Here is a 20350-nt window from a genome sequence, read left to right on the forward strand (position 1 = left end):
AGAAATATTAAATTAATTTTAAGTTCAGGGTCATAGACCAAGTTCTCAGATGGCAGAGGAGGGAATGAGAGCTTAGTATTGGAAAGAAGAGAACTGCTTTGGCAACTGAGAACCAATGCTTGTAGGTTCCCTGGCATAAACGAGATGTGTTCCCTTAAATGCATTTTAAGACTGAAAAATCTAGAGAGATGAGGTAGTTTTTTAATTTTTTCAGTTTTAACCAATGGAATTAATTAATTAATAAATAAATCAGTATATTTTTACAGATTTAACAATTTTAACAGTTTTAAACATAACTAATTTCAAATTTTAATCATGACACCTTAATCATTAAACTTTAACTATCAATGTTCAATATTATAATAGAATAATTAAATATTATAGATATTATAATCAAATATTATAATTTAACGACTATAATTCAATGTCCAGTTTTTAACATGGGAATATTGATTGTATTTTGGAAGTGAGTTGTTGCATTCGTGTAACCACTATGTATTAGCTAGTCAGTTTGTTTACGGTTTAGTTGAAATTTTGATAGTAAAAATGTTAAAATTTTTTTTGCTAGAACTTTATGCATGATTTTGAATGTAATTGTTTTTGTATTGATGGTGCACAATATGACCAACAATGGGATTCTTAGCATTAACTTGTAATTTAATATTTCTGAAATGTAAAAGATAAGCAAAGCAAAGATAAGCAAAGAAAATATCCATCTGATGCCTAGGGGCATCAATAGTTTTAAATGTATTCATTGAGGCATGAATGTCAGGTGGTAATGAATTCCGTAAGACAAAGCTCATTGAATCAAAAGCTTTATTATGGTCTTTCACTCTTTAACTGAGTAAATATTTTTGAATGAATTATGGCAGAAGAAGGTCACAGGACAGAATACTGGGCTGGGCTTGAACTGCTTGCTTGACAGCAGCTGCAGTGATGCAGAAAATGGAGCTTATTGCTTGGAAAGGAGGTTGACTATTGTGGTGTCATAAAAATCAGAGTCTGGCCAATACTTTTAAGAGATTTTTTTTACCTGTCACCTTCCTAGAAAATGATGTTCTTTAGAAGTGCAGAGTGTTTGTGTACTCATCTTAACAGGACAAATCATTATTCTCTTGCAACCAGTATGTTTCTCAGTGTTTTCAGTCTTATTTCTATAATCCTAATAAGAAATAAATAGCTAAAACTAAGGCAATGAGGTGGCATTTACAAGCTAACATGATCTGATAATCATATAGTGAAATATTCATCATGGGGTGTGCAGAGCTGAATTTACTAATGATTATTTGCAAAAGGCTATGAAAATTATGACATTTTTGTATTCACAGATTATGCAAAGTGGGCTGTGATAATGTAATGCTGGGCTGGTATATGCAATAAATGGATGTTAATAAAAGTGACACTAAAATGTAGTATTAAATGCGAAGACATTGAGATATAAATGTCTGTCTAGCAAAGCAGCTATGCATATTAGCAGCATTATCATCTTAATTAATATCATAAAGTTTTGCAACCTTCAGTCAGACAAATTGTGTTCACTTGTATATATCGAGGTACACAATTTTGCCACTCGTACTTCCATCTAGCATGCAAATAATGTTTACATAACATTGCAAAGTAACAATATCAATCCTTTTCATATTCACTGTTATTTTAAATGCATATCCTCACTTAATGTTACACTGTTGTGTTTTTCACTAACATTTTATCTTTTTCTCAGTTAAAACTTTCAACTGTGCACCAATAATTGTACTTACTCTGCAAACACCCCCAGCTTTTGATAAGGTTAGGTCAGTTTATCTTACTAAGTAGGCACTTTTTTCATTATTTCTTATATACAAATTATTCTGTATCTTATTATGGAATCGTACAGCTCATTAAATTCCTAGTTTTTTAGCTCTGTTCTTCAGCTGTGCAACACAAGCATCTACACTAGTTCTATAAATCATAGTGCAGTGCTTTGCTGACAGAAGTATCTACCTACCATCAATGATGTCCTCACTGTGAACCTGAAAGAAAGCTATAGGTAGGGCGGAGTTAGCTTATGGTCGTTGGGTTAGCTCTTTATATTCACCTGCTATACAAATGGTCATTAAGAAGGCTGTGTGTGTCTAGATTAGATCCATGATTATCAGCTCTAACATTTTTATTTGCAGACAAATTATTTTTTTCTGTAGTTATTTATTTGGTAAACAGGTAGGTGGTGGATAAAATTACCATTTTCACACACAACCCAGTCTCCAATGAAGTAGTAAAAAGATAAAAAAAAACAATATATACAAAGAGAAACTAATTTACATAAACAGATACCAGAAGCTTGCAGACCATTAAGTCAAAGTATTGGGCCCTGGAGTGTAATGGGGTTAGCCAGTAAAGCACATGTGTTTGTAACATCATATTTACACACAGACTAACACTAACACTTCAATGATATTTACAGCAGAGCATATGTAAGATCATTAGCTTCCTGTTTCTAATTATTAATCACAGTTTTATTCAGTTGTACAAGATTAAGTTTTGTTCTGCATTGTTATTCAGTATTCTGAATGCAGATACAACTGATATTAAGTATTGTTTCAATTTAACTTTGAAGCCTTTCAGTGTTGTTGTTTCCTTACCCCACTTAGAGGATGATTCCATGTGCTATGCTCTGGTTAAAGAATTCTCTTTCACCTGTGGTTAATTAAAAGAGTGGCCTGACCAAAGTAAAGTCATATTGTGACCACCCCTTGTTGAATTTTATTTGTTCCCTAATATTGTTCTTTTTGGGGTTGCATTTTGGTGCTAAATAACCATGTAGCGGCCCATTTCTATACTGTCTGCTGCAGAAAATGTTTTAAATTTAGTGTCACAATGTGGATGTGTGCATCAGACAGGAGTGTAAGTTTCCACATTTTATTTTCAGCTTTTTTTTAGTTTGTGTGTGTTAAGCTGGAATTAACTGTTACCAGAGGTAGATCATATTCAGCTTTGTGGATAAGAGTGTTTCTATGCCCCAACATAGACTTAAAAAATAGATGACAGTTTGTAAGATAGTTTTAGGTGTGCAAGGATTTTAATGACTACAGTAAAGATTGCTACAACATACTTACCTGGTGTCTGTGTAAAAATGACAAATCTCTCTCTCTCTCAGCTTTTCTTCGGCGCAATGGTCTCGTCTTCCTTCAGCTCTTCTTTGCCGCGAATACATCTACCGGCGCGAAAACGAACAGAAGGGTGTTTTTCGCGCATGCGCACAACAGCTACAGGACGCAAGTCAGCTCTTCCTTGCCGCAAATACATCTATCAGCGCGAAAAGTAATGGGAAGGTGCTTTGGCGCATGCGCACACCAGGGAAAGGTCGCAAGCATTTAAAAAAAACGGAAAAAAAGTAAAACTTTAATTTAAGGGTTGCGGGCCGCATGGAAGAGGTCTGAGGGCCGCATGTGGCCCGCGGGCTGGACACTACTGCGATAGAGGTATGGAAAGGTTTTTTGAAAAAGATTTAAAGTAAATGATCACACTTGACTGATGGGCTCGAGAGTGATATGGAGAAACCATGTCGGAAGCGGACATCGGCAAAAAAGATCTGAGGTAATCTACCTATGCATTATGGGTAAGGAATGTGCCAGAGAGTTTCTTGAGTCCACAAGCATTAGAAATGGCAGTGTGTTCTGAAGAATCTTAACTGAACAGACAAGTGATGACAGGATGAAGACTGACAACTTCAGACCCAATGCTGTCTATTTTCATCTGATTCAACCATTGGAACAGATTCCCAAGCTACAAAAACACCTGCATGGAATAAAGGCCATTTCTAAGAATGGTGCAGCCAAAGGATTTATGGGATCTTAACTGTATATTCAACTTGTAGTGAGGCAAAGTATGAACAAGCAGACCAAGTAGCCACAGCACAAATCTTATCAATAGGAATTCTACTCAAAGGCAGTGGAAGCAGTTACTGCACTCGCAGACTACCCCCTTTGGTTGGCCTTGCAAGGTCAATCCCAACTTTTCATACACAAAGGTTATACACTCAGAAAGCCATCTGGATAGGGTGACTTTGGATACTGCTTGATCAAACAGTTTCAGAGAAAGCAAAGAAAAGCTGATGATTATGGGATATCTTTTGATAGATGTTTGACAAATCTGGTTTTATTTGCACAGAGCGAGAGTAAAATAAGCTCCCTTTTGTTAGAAGGCTTAGGAACTACTGGCAGACTGATAGATTTGCTTCAAAGGCCACTTTTGGGAGAAAATTAGTATTTGTTCTTAAGGATGCACTGTCCTGATGAAAACACAAATATGGAAGCTTACAAGATGCAGCCTGCAACTCAGATTCTCCAAGAAGAGATATTTACAATCTACTGTAGAGGGAGATACAAATGGAGCTTTTGTTAACGGCTGAAGTATGACACTAATATCCCAAGGAGGAAAGAAGTTCCCGATTGCTGGCTGTAACAGCAAGACTCTCCTCAAGGCTTTTGAAATTTTTAGAGGAGTAACAGAAGTCTGATTTTGCCTTATGTAGAAATTGGAAATGACAGCTCACTGCACCTTGATGGTTGAGAAGCTAGATCTTTTGTGGAAAAATTTCATAGACCAGAATAGATGGAACAGAAAGAGTCCAGCCATCTGGAGGAACCCCAAATGGTAAATCTCCATTTACTAAGAAACCTTTCTAGCATTTGGTTGCTGAAAAGACAAAATGTAAATCACTGGAGGAGAAAGGCTGGCATCTCTGTACATTGTTAACATTGGAGAAACCATGCAGTTAATACGGAGGTCTTCAGGTCCTGATGAGGCGGATTAGATGGGTTATTTAGAAGACATGGATGATCCAATATCGAAGCCTGATGTACAAGGTGAGGCCAGAAGAAGGGAAACCAAATATGCCAAGGCCAAAATGGGGCAATAAGGATAATTCTGGCTTGCTCCTTCTAGCTTCTGAAGAAACTATTATGAAAAGAAGATGGGGGAGGTGTAAAGGAGAACCAGGGGCCAAATGTGGATTAGAACATATCTTGGTACTCAAACCTGGAGGGATCAGGGCAAACTCACCCCTGCATTACTTCTTTAGATATTCTTTAAGATCAACCCTAGTGACTGAAAAACCTGTTTTGCCACCATTTGAGCAAGAACTCATGGCAGGAGAATAAATCTGCTCAGCTTATCTACTAGGACACTAGAAATCCCTGGCAAGTACATTGCAATGAGAAAGATATTACAGATTGCCATGCTCTCAGGCTTCCTGGCAAAGTGGACACAATTGGGCTTCTCCCAGTTTGATACACCAGACTACTGCCTTGTTGTCTATCTGAAGAGATATTTCTTAAGAGATATTGCACCTTTGTGGAGGGAGTCCTAAAAGGCATGCAATGTTAAGGAGGACTGCCTGGTCTCTGTCACAAACCAAGAACTAACCGTCTTCCCTTCAAAATGCCCCACCCCAGTAGGGAAGCAGTTATTACCATGGCCACCGGAGGTGGTGGAGAGAAAGGTCTATGCTCTTGACACTACGGGGGAGGTTAACCACTAACTGATGTGTTCCCTGCATATTGGTATGAGGCACATCACAGCATTCACAGGGTGAGACATTAAGGACCATTGCAGGATTCTTCTATAGTACTTTGCTTGAGGAACCAGTGATAGAAACTGCCATCAATCCCAAGTCTGAGGAGCCCTTCTGAGGGACAAGGAAAGCAAATCTCTTAAGCTTCCTCATGGAGGGACAATACTTTGGAATGTGCAAGTTTAGCTGAAAATAGTATCTAGATAGCAAATGGAATTTATCAGATGCCATGTCAGTATAAGCAGACTCTCCAAGACAGATTCCCAGCTGTGGGGTAAGGTGGAGCAAGAAGTTTCTGCACTGCACCCCTTGATACACTGCTACCACTGCCATGCATCTGAACACCGGGGGGAGGGGCATGGACTGTGGCGAGCCCAAAGGGCAGTTCCCTGAACTGCAAGTAAATTGGATTCATCCAGTGACTGAAAATCTCCTTGGACTGCTTCATCTTGATGAAAGCATTCTGGAGATCTATGGAGCACAGTCAGCCATCCTTCCTCAGCTGAGATAGAACTGTACCATACCATGACCATTTGGAATTTTGTCTGTTTCACAAATTCACTGAGGTGGCTCAGATCAAAGAATAGCAGCCCCCCCCCCTCTTTTTTTTTTTTTTAAGGAAACAAAAGATTTTGACTGGTTGTTGTTGCTGGGACAATCTGCTGGACTACTTTTTATAGCAACATTTTTACTTCTGCTGTGGGGGATTCCACCTCACTGGGCAGTATGTCAGGATTTTTTTTTCTGTGTAGGGGGAAAAAAGGGAATAAGCCTTTGGTGATGATCCTCTGTACTCATGTAGCTTGAGTAATGGCCTGCTGGGTTAGAAGGTACAGTGATAAGTGCTCCCACCCCCACTGCTTCCAGTGTGCCAGGAAACTTCAGGAGTCCTGGGTATGATTTCTCATTGAAAAGGACTGCAAAACTGCCGATTCTGTGGGCTGCCTCTACCTCAAGTGACATCCATTAAAGTTACCCCCTGCCTTGGGGGGCTCTGTCCACAGAAGTGTCTTGGCTAAATCCCTGGGATTTTGAAGCCACAGCTCTCCCCCTAGAAATGGTCCTCTTATGGCTGTAAAAATGGATTCTGCGCGCAGACAAGGTCTTGCCTTCCGGATTTCTCCTAGGACACCTTTCTTTTACCTTCAGGTCAGAACTGAATTGATCAAAAGGGGCATTAATGAAGGAAGTCTTGAAGTCTTCCATGAAGTCCCACAGGCACATCCAAGCATGTCTGAATAGCTATGCTGACGCCTGCCACCTTAGGCACACCAACAACTTCACTGGAAAGCAGATGCATGTATTTGTTAGACAAATGGGACTCCACCGACTTCTGCAGGCAAGTTACCAGACTGACTTGGTAAGCTCCTTCATAAAGTCCCACTAAAAACATGTCATAAGAGTTAAATCCATTTCATGAATCTGGTTCCCTAATCTGTTCAGCGTTAGATCATTAGTGGAGGATTGACTGATTTGCTTATCAGAGAGCTTCTCTGTGGCTGCTGCAACAACCACAACATCCACCGGGGGAACCTTGCTCCAGTGGTCCTAGTCCTGGGTACTACTAAGATCTTATCAGGTATATGTGGTATTGTATCCACCATATCAGACTCCTTAAATGCCTGCCAAGAAACTAGGTCTGCAATTTCAACAGCAGGCAGCACCACTCAGATGGCAGAAGGAGCAAAGAATCCACAGGAAAGGGAGATTCAGAAGACCAACCCTATTGTTGCTTCATCAAATTTAAAATGCCTCCAAATGAGAACCCTGGGGGGGGGTGTAGGGAACCCTCTCCCTCAATGAAGTCAGTCTTCAGTGAGACACTGAACAATTTAAGTGTCTCCTCTTGCACAACCATTTCCTTAGCATCTTCCCCATGAAGACTTCTGGAGAAGGCTTGAGTCACTTAGGGAGTTCATGTGGCTGACTATTCATGTCTACCTGGATGAGCAGATTTGGGTACAGATCTACCAAGGGGTCAGGATAGAACAGAGCATAGCAGACAGTCACATGATTGACAAAACCCTCAATTATCTTGAATGCCACAGATACAATCAGGGCCAAAGAAGTGATCCTCTAACCCAAAAGGGGAACTGGAGAGAGACCCTCTGCTCAGACTTGCCCCAGATGTGAGTTCAACAACTGTGCTGAGCTGTGAGTTCAACAACTGTGCTGAGCTGTTGAACACAAAGGTACCGAGAGGGATGCATCTAAAAATTTTCAGAGTTGACCCCAACCCTCAAGCTTCCACTCCTAAGCTTTGGCTGAGACACTCATCCCAAATCAGACTATGCCAGAGTCAAGACAGAGTAAGGAAACTGGAGTCAAAAAGGCCATCTGTGTTCTTGCATGAATGCCCAGATCCATGGGCTTCATATTCAAAATTCAGACTGGAATGGGACATTCCAGTGGAAAGGTAGTAGGAACAAGTGCCTGGAGCTCCTGAAGGAGCTGCATCTGCATCCAAAGGAAATTCTGCAATCATCTGATTGAGCAGAAGGACCAAAGAAGAAGCAGCCACTGAAATGGTTGAGACGATAGATGCTCTTGCAAAAAATGGACAGTGAAGCTTGGGGCTCACAGATTTCAGTGAGCATTGAGGAGTCAGACTGGATTCTGGATCAGAGAGCATCAATAATTTGTTTCGCATCTTTTCATTCTTCATAGACTTGGCTTTGTCAAGTTTCTTGGCAAATGAGGAGACTTCTGTAGATTGAGCCAAACTCTTCGCTTGGGCAGGAAGAAAACCCTTCAGTACCAGTTTGTCCCCATGTCCTTCAGCGCTCTAGGACCAAAGAAAGCATATGCTTTGCAACCTGTGTCCATGTTTGCTAACACTAGGCAATACACACACTGTGGGGCCCAGGAGTAGTACTTCATGGCCACAGGCCAAACACTTGTTAAATCCAGCAGCCTTGTTGGACATGCTAACAATTACGCTCAAAACTACCTGTTAACTCAGTCAAATGGAAAGAATTTCTCTTTATGCACAAATGATGAAAGGAAAAACTATTCTCAAAAGAGAATGGTTATCCTAAAACAAGAATCTAAAAAGATAATAGAGAGAAACACCTCAACGCTAAGGGCTGGCAAAAACAGAGTTAAAAAAAGGATTAGAAAAGTGAAAGTACTACCCTAAAGCTGTAAAAACTAAATATTAATACCAAAAAGCTACTTCTCACTGATTAGTCAGAGCCCTTGAAAACCACATCCTTCTGGATCAAGGGACAAATGAAATCAGAGGTACTCCGGGGGAAGTGAAGGAATTATCAGGAGAAGAGTCAGAGCCCTGGATCCAAGCTTCTACTGAACAGATACATTAGCAGAAAGTATTGCATGTAGAAGGGCACATATTTAAGGATGTAAAGCAAAGTTGGGTATGATATTAGTTTCCAATTACAAAGCTGTAGGACTTCAAATATCAACTTTCAAAATTAGTTAATGAATTGAGGTAGAAACATTTAACATACACATCATTATCATATCAACCAACTAGAATCCAGACAGTTGGGAAACTCGAGATGGCTACAGTGTAGTGATGGCAATAAGGCAAAGTATCAGCCTGCACTAGGATCAGTAACATGAAATACTAGACATTTTATAAGGCTGCCGCCTTATCACAACCATTGCATGGAGGAGGATGCACACTGTGCAAAACGATTTGTAGCACTTTGTATTGTACAGACTTATTTTTATGTAGTCTTTAAACAACCAGTGCCAGCCTGAAAAGCGTCCTGAAATATTGTCCATTATCTTTGTACAAGAGGGTAAGTATAAGTTCCGCAAAGGAAGCTCAAAAGAAAAAAAATTTAATTCTAATAGTTTAGTATGAAATGCACACAAATCTCACTGACTCAGCTATGTCCATACGGATTTATATGCAGCACATGGACTATATGGCTCATGTTATATACAGCAACAGAAAAATCATGCCTTGGCTGATAAATTTACTTCTAGTCTAATGATACCCAATCCCACATACATTCTGGACAGGATTTAATTCTGGGAGGTACTTCTGCTCACAAGGTTAGAGCCAACTAAAATTTTAGTGGCCACGTCAGTTTCATTATAAACTGCATTAGAGAAACAGGTAAAATTCTAGGTATACCACATAGTAATGCCATTCTATCAGGGACTTCACTGTATCTCAGTCAATTTATGAGTCATAATGACTGTCGGTGAACAGAGTCTACACCTCATATTTATTCTGAAAAAATTCTGTTATGGGATAATCTTAACATACTATATGAAATGAAATAAAATCTTTCTATAGACTTACTTTAGTTCTTAAAACAATGCACATCTCTAATATCTTTAATGTTATAAAGAAACTCCACAAATCTAAAAGGAACCTTGCCAATTTAAAAATGAACAAGCATAGTGCTATGCCTAAATCATAGCAGGGAGACGTGCTGCTATTGTGGTTCATTTCAATTCCTTCTGGATGTCTACAGCTGGGTATAATCTTACCACCACACAGGCTCAAACAAGCAAGAAATAAAAAATGTAAGAAAAGCAGCACTATTGGGCTCTTGTCTCGTCATACCTCAAACTGTTAGGGCAGAATCGGGGACAAGTCAAAAAAATAATGGTGGGTCCCAAAAATAGGAACAGATTTTAAAGGTTCTCAATAATATCTACGTGGTGTAGAATGCAGCACCACTTACAGCCTTCACACACCTTTGCAATCTAAGGCATTTTCTGAAAAAATCAACTTAAAGCATAATATAATCAGTGCTTTTCTATCGTGAGACATCCTAGATTAACAATCTCAGTGTTCTTTTATTAATAAATCCTTGCCCTTTTTATTTCTGCCTATTATATGCTGGTAATTCAATTAGTTAAAAAATCACACCGAAAAAATGGCTGGAGGCCATAAGGTGCTATGGCTATTAACTGGAAGTATATAGAAAAGGCACTATAGGCTGGAACAGGTTTTGCATTTATGTTTACGACCTGTATCTTTCTGCAGCATAGTCCCTGTTTGGTCACTTGTGTTCTGTGAAAAAAACATCATATGAAACAAAAAATTCTACAAGAGTGAGTTTTATTTTGACAATCTCATGTGCATGGCTAGTCTTGCAATATCTCATTCCCATAACAAATGTCTCACTTTTCGACATTTGAAAAAGGTGGAAACCCTATTTGCATTAGCATGCCTTTTTTGAAGAACGAGAAGTTTAAAACTCAAAAGTATCTGTCATTACTTAAGGTCTACTTCCATAATTGCCTGAAAACCACACATTTTATGATGAACAGACCTAAATACCAGATTAGTACTGTCAATAAATCTAGACATAATGGCAAACTAGTTTCCTCCTCATTTCTAGACTTTTTAAAGCCTTCAACACAGTTTGTCACAGCAAACATCTACTTCAAATGTCTTCAGTAGGTCCCGGTTAGCCCACCTTCTATGGTTCAAAAGCTACCTATCCAATAGGCATCAGTCAGTAAAATGGCAGTCTACTCCCTCTTCATACCTCCTAGTCACCGCCAGTATATTACAAAGCTCTACCCCTGGTCCTCTCCTCCAGTGTCTTTACCAACACCCTCCAAACATCCAAACAGGCCTTCCTAATACAATATGCAGATTACTCCACACTCACATGCATATCTGTCAACATGGCACACCTCCAAACATTTACTCAGGGAAGCTAACAGACACATCTGTTAACTCCATTCATGCTCAACTCTGAAGTCTTTTCTTAATACAACCACTGAAATCACTTCTCATAGCAGAGATGATAGTGGATGATCTTAAATCTTGTCCTGCGTATACAAAACTGAATGAAAAAAACAAAAAAATTAGGGATACTTCACAGAACCCCAAACCCTAAAAACATACTTGCCACTAAACTCCTCCCTGCACTTCTTTATGGCGCTCCCATCCTTAATCTCCAGGAATCACAAAAATCAAAACTTGAAAAAATGTTGCAACAAATTTACTAAATTTGCAGCAAATCCTTTCAGAACCCACCACCGTATAGCACTAAAAAGCCTGTTAGAACTACCCCATCAACCAACATACAAAATTTAACCAACAGTGGAGATATATATATATATATATATATATATATATATTATTCAAATCTGTTAGGAGAAAAATATAAAACAAAAAAAATACGTAAACTGGTTGTGTAAGTATGCACACCCTTAAACTAATACTTTGTTGAAGCACCTTTTTATTTAATTACAGCATTCGGTCTTCTTGGGTAGGAGTCTGTCAGCATGGGAAATCTTGATTTGGCAATATTTGCCCACTCTTCCTTGCAAAAGCACTCCAAATCTGTCAGATTGCAAGGGCATCTCTTGTGCACAGCCCTCTTTAGGTCACCTCACAGATTTTCTATTGGATTTAGGTTTGAGTTCTGGCTGGGCCATTCCAAAACTTTAATTTTCTTCTGGCAAAGCCATTCTTTTGTTGATTTGGATGTATGCTTGGGGTCACTGTTGTGTTGAAAGGTGAAATTCCTCCATCTTTCTAGCAGAAGCCTGAAGGTTTTGGGCCAAAAGTGACTGGCATTTGGAACTGTTCATAATTCCCTTCACATTGACTAAAGCTCCAGGTCCAGCTGAAGAAAAGCAACCCCAAAGCATGATACTGCCACCACAGTGCTTCACACCATGAGGATGGTGTTTTTTTTGGTGATGTGAAGTGTTTTTGCACCAAACATACCTTTTGGAATTGTGGCCAAAAAATTAAACTTTAGTCTCATCAGACCATAAAACATTTTCCCACATTTTCCCACATGCTTTTGGGAGACTATGTATTGGTTTGCAACTTTTAGGCAGGCCTGGATGTTTTTCTGTACAAGAAAAGGCTTCCATTTGCATCACTACCCATAGCCCAGACATATAGAAAATATGGGAGATTGTCACATGTGGTACACAACCAGTACTTGCTAGAAATTCCTGCAGCTTCTTTAGTGTTGCTGTAGGTCTCTTGGCAGCCTCCCTGACCAGTTTTCATCTAGTCTTTTTATCAATATGAAGGACGCCCAGTTCTTTGCAACGTCACTGTTGTCCCATATTTCTCCACTTTTTGATGACTGTCTTCACTGTGTTCCATGGTATATCCAATGCTGTGGAAATGTTTTTGTACTCTTCTCCCGACTGATACCTTTCAACAAAAAGAGATCCCTTTGATGCTTTGTAAGCTCTCTGCACACCATGGCTTTTGCTATAGCAGGCAACTGAGTAAATATCAGGAAAAATCTACTAGGATAGCTGAACTTTATTTGGGGTTAATCAGTGTCTCTATTTGATGGCAAGTGTGCATCCAAGACTGAATGCTGTAATTAAATCAAAAGGTGCTTCAACAAAGTATTAGTTTAAGGTGTGCACACTTATGCAATTAGCTTATTGTATGTTTATTTTTTATGATTATTCTCCCTAGGTTATAGGTCACATTAAAGGTGGGAAAAGTTTTGAAATGATTTATTGTGGTCTCATTTTTTTTTTATCACAAAAACCTGTCATTTTAACACTGGTGTGTACTCTTTATATCCACTGTATAGTTATCCAGCATCCATCTTCTTCTCCAGCATTAATCAACATTCTACACAACTACGTTCCCAGTCGGTCATTACTATCCAAATGATGAAACACCATCTGTCCACAAGCATATCGAATCTGCTGGGCATCGTCTATACTTGCACCATGGCGCTAATGCCTGGAACTCCTTACCTGTATCCAACAGTTCAATACCCTCCTATCCTTTCAGAACCATTCTGAAAATTCCTAGCCAAAAGCCGGTTCCATTCTTGTTCACATTTAAGGATATAGTTTACTCAGGTTTTGAGCAAATTCCTATTCCTACCATACACCTCTTTACTCTACCCTCTTCACTCACTTTCTTACCTCTCTCACCCCCCCTCCCCCCCCGGCTTTCTGTAAATGTACCACAGGCTTGCTTTTTTCTCTACTTCATATTACAACTCCTATCTGCATTATACTAACTTATCCTTAATTTCTCTAAGTGGGTAAAAGTTTCTAAATATGAAATCATTGTTATATAACTTAGCATATTACATCTAATTGTATAGAATTTAAACAGATTTTTTTGCATGAGTTTTGACTATTGTAAACTCATTCTTAAAATGTTTTGGAATACTTTGGAGCTTTTCTCCCCAGGTTTCCACTAAAAATGGGCTCCTACCCAGTTTGGCTTTCCCAGTAATCAAATGTCATTAAATAAGAGGCAATAAACTGGACAGGCTGCAAAAAATTGATAGCTGAAAGGCACGCTTCCTCCCAAAGGATTACTGCTACAAATCAAGCTCTTATATGAGATCAAAAACCTAGCGTGTGTGCACGCATGTATCTGTGTTTGATCACAAATAAAATATTTGTTTTATTTGCAATTATATTGTAGGTCAGTCACCTACTAAACATCCTTGCATGCAGGAGTGCTCTATTCTAATAAAAACTCAGCAGCATGTTTTTTTTTTTGTAGCTGAAAGTCCATGAGCATCTTTAGAAATTTGACTGTAGGCAATTTCAGTGCAAGTCATTTTTATTATAAAAACAGTAAAATTCATGCATACGTAATGTGACTTTTCCATACCAAAAGCCGGTTTTAGTCAGTCTCACGACTCATCCCTTAGCCTGACTGGTTACAGCTTGTCCTGTGTTGGTGCTCATCACATGCAAAAAAGGATGCAGCTTACAGTAATGTTTAAAAGGAATCAATTTCCCAACAGCCTATCAAGGATAAAAATCATCATGTGGTGCCAAAAGTGATGTCAAGAGGAATTATGAATCTCTTGAAATTAGATGGGGGAGTGTGCCCTTTCCCCTTACCTATAGTTCGGGCACCCTTAGTAAGGAGAGATATTCACTTGCAGACAATTTCTACACATTGAGAATTGCCCTGCAGCAATGTTCTTTAAGATAGTAAAGTATTAGTATTTCACACGGTATTATCAGAGACACAAGGAATATGCAAGAAGTCAAATGAACTAAGACTGGAAGACTGAAAACCAGCACCATGACAGTGATGTTGCATAAATCAATACTGAAGAGCAGCAGAGCGAGTAAATTACTCCCCAAAGTCTGATTAATTCAGTTCAGAAACTGACCTCAATAAACCATTCCTGTATTCTCAAACATGCAGCGTCAAGAATGAGTAGTCTTCTCCAAACCAAAATTATATAGTGTTAATCACACTAAATCACATACCATAATCTTGGTCAGGATCTCTTCCTAACTGTATCGATACCAATTTGTCACTCACAAGTTTGTGCAAGGATCCAGGAATCTATAAAACAAGTAGAGATTAAAGATTAATATTTTGCTAGATCTCATCAGTTTCTATGCAGGACAGTGAACACAAATTCTGGTGCATGAATTAGTATCAATTACATACCATACAGCAAGTATCAAAGTTCTAATTACCAAACATTTTGGAATCACACCATCTTTTTAGCAACTCAACAAAATATTTATATCTACTCTCAATTTATTGTTCAAGCCTTGAATACACACTTTTTGTGCTGGACATTTTGGATGGCACCGATTTAAGTCAACAAAAGCTGCACAGTTTTGTTTTAGCTACAACAGTGAAAGCAAAGCATTTGGCCAATACATTATACATAACAGGACAAAGCATGAAAAGTTAACTATAACCAGCTTTAGGCATTTTTTGAAGATGGTCCATTTTAGGTGTACAGTTCCTTACTCCACATCACTTTTCAAACACTGCACATTCATGTCTTGCACAGTTTTATACCTACATTGGGACAAGTGCCACAATGCATTCCTCACAATTATTCCTTGTATATCTAGAGGATAAGCTTTAAAAAGCTGTTATTAAATCATAGCTTAAGTAAAATTACTGTATTGCTCAGTGATATTGTGGAATGCATCAGTAGACTTTATTGGATGCATCACTGTGCATATACAGTAAGACAACCATTCAAGTCTATGGACTCATCCCCGCACTGATATTAAAGATAAAAGTTCACGAATTATACTATGTAGTAGGGCTGGTATTAGGTAAACTAGCACCCTAAACAAAAATGCTGCATGAATTTCAGTTTCTCTGACTTTTCCCTGAAAGATATAAAATATATATGTATATATATATATATATATATATATATATATATATATATATATATATATATATATATATATATATATATATATATATATATATATATATATATATATATATATATATATATAATATAAAATATATATACTATAAAATATATATACAATATATATATAATATATACACATTATATATACAACATATAATATATATTTAATATATATATTATATATAATATATATCTAATCTCTCTCTCTATATATTACACACACACACACACACACACACACACACACACACACACACACACACACACACACACACACACACACACACACACACACACACTCTCAAATCACATACACTACATATATATGTATATATTAGTAGCACACTTAAAACCATTACACTGTCTTTCTGAAGTAAATAAACTGTTACACCAGTTTGAGGTACTTCCATGAACAGATGGTATGGGGTTAAATAATGAAAGTTTGCATTTTCAAAATTATATAAACTTTTTTTTAGTGTGTAGAATTTCTCCTTTCTGAATTCACCACCACCCCACGATTCTTGTGTTTTTCCTCCGATGCCTGCATACCAGAAATGTGTGAAAGAACTTTATTTGGTTGGGTTAAAACTACAAAAGTGTGAGTTGTCGAGATAAAAAGAAATGAACACAATTTATCAACATATTGCCAAGCTCAGGACTACAGCAAAATGGTACTTTATTCCACTTAAAGTCATTTGTACTTCACTGCACAGACCCTTCTATTATGGCTTTCAGAAGATCAAAATGTTTCCACTGTAGTGTGCAAATGATAAAACTAAATTAATGCAGCATTCTAAGCAGTGATAAAGCATATGATCACTGTCCAGAGTTCTCCACTATCCCCACCCATCTTATTTCTCAAATGCACACTAGAGCTGCAAAGTCAGATAGTGACTTTTTAAACAGAGCAAATGACAAGAGGGTCAGTTGCTTTCATCCAACCAATCCCAAGCACGCATTTGTAGCCATGACTTTTGATGGCTATGTGATACTTCACCTCCACAGCCCATATATAAAACAAGTTGACACATTACGTATCCCAATCGAGTTGCTACACACAAATCACAAAGCCAGAGAAATACTGCAAACAAATATCTGGTTGATCACTGCCAGCGTCATTTTAAAAATTTAACTCGCGGCACTCATCAAATCCTGAATTCTGAAGAACACCCCCGATTTTATAATTTTACATACAAAATGTGTGTGTGCGCCTACATTTGAATGTTGAGAGGTCTCTACTTCCTCACTTTGCAATGTTTAAACAAACAATGCAAGATGTTTACTTGAATGCCAAGTCAACTAGAGCACTTAGCTCAATCACTTGATGTTCCATGGGTGCATTTTCTTCTAGCAGCGGTGGTTTATTTTTTTATTTTTTATTTCATTTTTTTTTTTTAGAGTGAAGAAACATTGCTCTAAAATAAAAATAAACAGTGCCCCTACAAGAATACCATCCTAGGCAAACAGGCAGACTAGGTGACTGCCTAGGGTGCTATGTGCAAGGTAAACCCTGCTCGGCTGTACAACTGTAGGGAAAATACAAATTTACAAAAGGATTAAAAAATGGAAGGCTATGCATTAGGCGATAACAGCACAGTAAGGGTGGGGCAAGGGGGGAAGTTGATCCCTGTGCATGATCAGAAAAACCTTTTCAATAGTGCAGGGCCAGTATTCATACAGAAATACATCAATACTGCTTTTTAGGATCTCAGCATTGAAGTGCTATGCAGTTTTAGTTGTAGCAAGTCACTTGTCTTAAATGCAGAACTTTTTTTGCTCAAGTTTGAGCTGAAGAGGTGTAAAAACATACCCAACAGGCTCTTGGATTTTAGGAATGCCAGCCAGATTGGAATTTACTTTGTCAAGTTGAGGGGGTGCCAGATTAGGAAAGCAGTACTGGATGCTAGATAATTCTGCTACAGCTCTGATGTATGAGCAAAAATGCTTTGCAACAGTGTACACGTCACGTGCAGTACATATCCTAACAAGACACAAAGCATCAAATCAAACCTGTGTATTTTGCTTTCCTTCCTGTAGCAGAATAATCTAGCGTAACACAAGGCATTTTTTCGACAGCACTGGCTTGGTTTCTGCATGCTCTAGAACAGTTAAATCTGGATTTGAAAACTAATTACAGTATACAAATGTAGGAAAGAAATATTTTAAGTGAAAAGGGGAGAGGCAGTTTTGTATTCGATTTCTACAGAGATGCTTTAAGAACCAGATACAGATATCCACATTCTCTTCCTCTTAACATGTCCAAATTTTAAGCAAACGTACTAAAGTTTGACATACTAGTGCAGACAATCAGTTCATGCGCCAACATCCAGCAAAACCTATGGAGAAATGAATAAGTAGGGAAAATATCAAAAATTTAGCAGATGTTGCTGTGACAACCCTCCACTGAACCAGTAATCAAGGAGGCTCAATCCTCACCACTGGCAACAGTAGGGGACATTCACTGAGAGGATGACAGGTACACACAGTATTTCCAGATGCAGCTCTCTGCATAAAGTGCAATTTCCCTTAAGAGCACACAGGGACCAGTCAGTTCAGGGCTGGTTTCTCCCTCTTTCTCCAGTTAATCAGTAAGACTTCCCACTGGCACAGCTATAGAGTGGAGTCCTTAGCCAGGGCTCCAAGCAAAGTCTTCCAACATTCTTTGTCCAACCAGTGCTTAGTGTCCCTGCCAAAGTAGCAGACACAAACTCTTGGAGATTTGTTTTATGGATACACACACGGGAAAGGCCGGCACAGGTTTACTAGCTATGCCTCCTTCTGCCCAGACTATAAAGGTAGTGTCCACGGTCACCAGTCACTCATCAGCTACTTTAAGGCCCTTAAATGATGTCCAATCTTGCTGTGCAATATTAATACGAATACAAATGGTAGTTTGACCAAGAGCAAGGTTATTAGAGAGTGCCCCACACAGCCACCAAATAAATATGCAAGAACTCTCAAAACTTAAACATCTCTACACAGATCAGCCATGATGAAAGGTTTAAATATATTTAATAAATAATTTAAAAATAATAAAAGACCAATACAATACTAAATATATATTCGGAGTGAGAGGTCAAAACCACAGGAAATATTTAAAATAAAACTGCAGTACAGGCTCACACAAAGAAACTGTGCAAACCCCACGCCTCGCAAGTATGGTATGCCCGGCCAAACCAAAACGAAAGAAAACACAAGAGGCCAGCATGTGCAGCTATAAATATTTTTAATATATAATAGTAAGACTTAAGGCATGTAATGCCACTAGAAAGATTTAATCCAATTCAAACCGGTTTCGGCTAAGCAGCCTTCCTCAGTGAAAAAGCAAATTACATCCTTACTGCACTTCATGAATATTTATACATACCAGCAACCAATCGGAAAGTGGCACAGTCCAAACCTAAGGCTAGTGTTTTCATTATTACTGAAAACATATGTACAACAAAGTTTTTGTTATAAAGAAAGACCTATAATGTCCCATATACATGAAACATATAACAAATAAGTACATATGTATATATGTATATTCTAAAGACATGCATCTGGAGCATTTCTCCCCGGGCCTCCGCTGAAAACAGGCTCTATGGAACCTAGTCGGACTTTCCCGGTCAACAAATGTTAAATAAATAAATAAAATAAATATATATTAAGATACATAAAAATAGTAAATAACAAATAAGTAAAGAACCTGTGAATATTATGTTTAGGTGGAGATGTCTAACAAATCATGAGGTCCTAAGTACCATGAGTATGAGTATTATTATGCAGTTTGTACACATTAGTCCCCAAAAACAGAACTACATTGATCAATAATATGTCCAAAAAAATATACTGATATGGTTAGTAATAATCAAGAGTACATTATATGCTTATTAAACAGTTAATACAAAAACATGCCATGTATAGCTAAGAGTCTATCCAAATTAAGAATAAATATGGTGTACAAATATCACAGATCATTTTCGTATGATCCCGACTCTAATAAAGTAGTACATAACAGTTATCTAGTATAAGCTATTTCATTGACTAAGCACACAAATCCCACTATTCACAAATTATAGTACCATCTCATAATAAACATCACAACTATCAATGATATATTCCATATTAAAAATAGTTCATATTATTACCTAATCACAGTCTGTACAATAAAAATATATAGTTCAAGTTATAGATATCAGATTCTTAAATCAGACTAATTCAATTCCACAGGCTAATCGTGGTATTGGCATTCTTTCTAAATTATAGATGGTCATTAAGGCCAGGGGGAAAGAGCCCCAAGGTGAATAATCCAATATTTCTCCTTATGGTTCAAAATACTATGTCACCCCTGTTGGTTATTCCTCTCTCCAGTGATTTTGTCTATAATCATAAACATGAATTTTGCATTATGATGTTTAGCAGTATGTTGATACAGAGCATTAGTCTATTTCTTATTGCGTATATCACTTTTATGTTCCCCCATTCTAACCCGTAATGAGTGTGATGTTTGTCCAACGTAAAATGCTGAGCATTGACATGTTGCCAGATATATAACCCAACTGCTGCTGCAGTTACCAAAGACTCTGAGGTCATAGACTCTACTCGTATTAGTACTCGTAAATTGTTTAAGTTTACTTACTTGGTTACAAGATGTACAATTTCTTGATGGATCTGGCTATAGCCCTGAACTTGTGAACATGTGACCAATGTT

The 20350-nt window shown here is 38.0% G+C and overlaps 1 protein-coding gene across 1 annotated transcript in view; it reads right to left on the bottom strand.

Moving 5' to 3' along the window:
• Positions 1-20350, bottom strand: part of DEPDC7 (DEP domain containing 7) — a 317686-nt gene that overhangs the window by 34547 nt on the left and 262789 nt on the right. Inside the window, exon 8 of the mRNA XM_044058996.1 lies at positions 14732-14810. Coding sequence (XP_043914931.1) covers positions 14732-14810 — 79 coding nt within the window. The remainder of the gene's footprint in view (positions 1-14731; positions 14811-20350) is intronic.

This window comes from Protopterus annectens, chromosome 17.part0, assembly GCF_019279795.1.
Source record: "Protopterus annectens isolate FY-2018-M chromosome 17.part0, PAN1.0, whole genome shotgun sequence".
Classification (NCBI taxonomy): Eukaryota; Metazoa; Chordata; order Ceratodontiformes; family Protopteridae; genus Protopterus; species Protopterus annectens.